Genomic DNA, 2,136 nt, shown 5'->3' with positions numbered 1-2,136 from the left:
CAGGGTATTAGTTGAGTACATTTGAAAGAATTTAAGGAAATATTTTGATTGAACTCCTCACGTGTTTATCTGCTAGTCTCAGTATTTTGTTAGATGTGAAGAAAATTTAAGAAAGATTTGTATTGATTTGAGAGTAAACGACCTTTCCCACCAAAGGTTTGCCTTAATGACACTTTCTCACCCAAAAAATTTCAAAATACCACTTTTTCACTCAAAGTTTCTACTCCATTAATACCCAAAATATATTTCACTTTCTCAATTGGCATTCAGCGAGTTATCAGGAGCTAGGATAAGAGGGGTTTTGTAGAGTACTAGAGGCCAGTGGATTGAATGGTGGTAACCAATTGAATATTTGCCGCTGGAATCAACTAAAAATCAGTTAAGAATAGGAAACTCTAACTTTACAGTGGCCAACAATCAACAAGAAATTAAATATAGGAGTGAAAGAGATTTTGTAGAAAGGAGACCGGAAGTTTAAATGGTGGTGACAGAGAGAATTTTCATCGCCGAGGCCAAAATCAGCTTTAGATAGTAATAGAATATTAATTTTGGGTGAAAAAAGTATTTTAAAACTTTTTGGGTGGGAAAGTGTCTTTTAAGGCAAACCTTGGGTGGGAAAAAAGCCGTTTACTCTTGATTTAAAGGTCATTATCGTTTTTAATAGTGATGACACAAAGAGAAGAGACACTAGTTGCCAAGTGGGCAATTAAGGAGATGATGAAATCATCGTCTTATGTCACCTTGAATTCTCATCTGACCTGGCCGCCATGCCCCTATATTTAAGAGAGTATCCCTTCCATTAATTTAATCTCTTTTGACTCACGTGCGTTAACTTCTTGGGTCCCAACAACGACCAAAACTTTCATTCATGTTCATGCATTCTTGCCACCTTTCATCTCTTAATCCATCATATATGCTCTCTATATAAACACTCAACCTTCGAATTTAAGTTTCAAACTTCCAAGAAGACCAGAAAAAATTTCTCTCTCAATTTTCATTCATGGATTCTTCATTCTTTGAATCCCCTTATGCTCAATTCTCTCCTGATCAATCTTCTTCTTCTTATTCTACCACAACTAATTCCCTTAACTCTTCTTTCTCGTCAAACACTTTCAACAATAACTTCCATAACCAACACCTTCCCTTCAATGAAAATGACTCCCAAGAGATGCTCCTCCTAGGACTTCTCAATGAATTCCCCACAAATTCTTTCAATGACGAAGTAAGTTCGAGAGCTGAAGCTGACGAAGGGGAGCCTATGAGAGAAGTTTCTTACCGAGGAGTAAGGAAGCGACCATGGGGAAAATATGCAGCCGAGATTAGAGACTCGACCAGAAATGGCGTACGGGTTTGGATTGGAACCTTCGACACTGCTGAGGCTGCAGCTTTAGCTTATGATCAAGCTGCATTTGCGATGAGAGGTTCAATGGCGATACTCAATTTTCCTGCGCAGAAAGTTTATGAATCACTTGTGGAAATGAAGTGCAACTTTGAAGAGGGAAGTTCGCCTGTACTGGCATTGAAAAAGAGGCACTCAATGAAGAAGAAAGGTGAGAGTAAGAAGAAGATTAAAGAGAAAGAGAAGAAGTTAGAGAATTTTGTGGTGTTGGAAGACTTGGGAGCTGAGTACTTGGAAGAATTATTAAGTTTATCAGAAGCTAGCTCCGGCTGCAACTTTAATTAAAATCATTAACTCTTTTTTTATCTTTCAGCGATTGATCTGGCTGAATAATTTTGAGGCTCTAATTGTCTAGTTTTCTTGTTAGATAATTAATTTCTTTTAGTTTGTAAATTTGTTGAGAGATAATGAATGAGGGATCCAAGTTTCAATTATTTAGTGGGGTTCACATTTTAGTCAACTTGCAATTAGATAACTATATTATTAAATTTTATTAATTTAATTTTCTCTCTGTGATTAGGACCACAGGACAGAGTACTAGACCTTGATCATGACAAATTTTTTAAGTATCGAAATTTCATTGTAGGACCATTCATTTTTAAAGTTCATTTTACATATAAGCCAATTCTTAACTTGATAGTTAATGGTATTGAAAGAGCTAACAACTTTTTTCCACCCAAACAATGGTTTAATGATACTTTAATTTTCATTATAGACTTTTAAAATACTATTTTATT

At 35.6% G+C, this 2,136-nt stretch overlaps 1 protein-coding gene across 1 annotated transcript; it reads left to right on the top strand.

Moving 5' to 3' along the window:
- The first annotated feature begins 972 nt into the window (after positions 1-972).
- Positions 973-1,843, top strand: LOC116125255 (ethylene-response factor C3-like). The gene has a single exon (XM_031410979.1). The coding sequence runs from the start codon at positions 1,001-1,003 to the stop codon at positions 1,682-1,684; it is 684 nt and encodes a 227-aa protein (XP_031266839.1). The 5' UTR covers positions 973-1,000; the 3' UTR covers positions 1,685-1,843.
- The last annotated feature ends 293 nt before the right edge of the window (positions 1,844-2,136 follow it).

Source organism: Pistacia vera, unplaced genomic scaffold (genome assembly GCF_008641045.1).
Source record: "Pistacia vera cultivar Batoury unplaced genomic scaffold, PisVer_v2 Contig1617, whole genome shotgun sequence".
Classification (NCBI taxonomy): domain Eukaryota; kingdom Viridiplantae; phylum Streptophyta; class Magnoliopsida; order Sapindales; family Anacardiaceae; genus Pistacia; species Pistacia vera.
The sequence above is the reverse complement of the archived record's forward strand: the minus strand, read 5'-3'. Positions and strand labels throughout refer to the sequence as shown.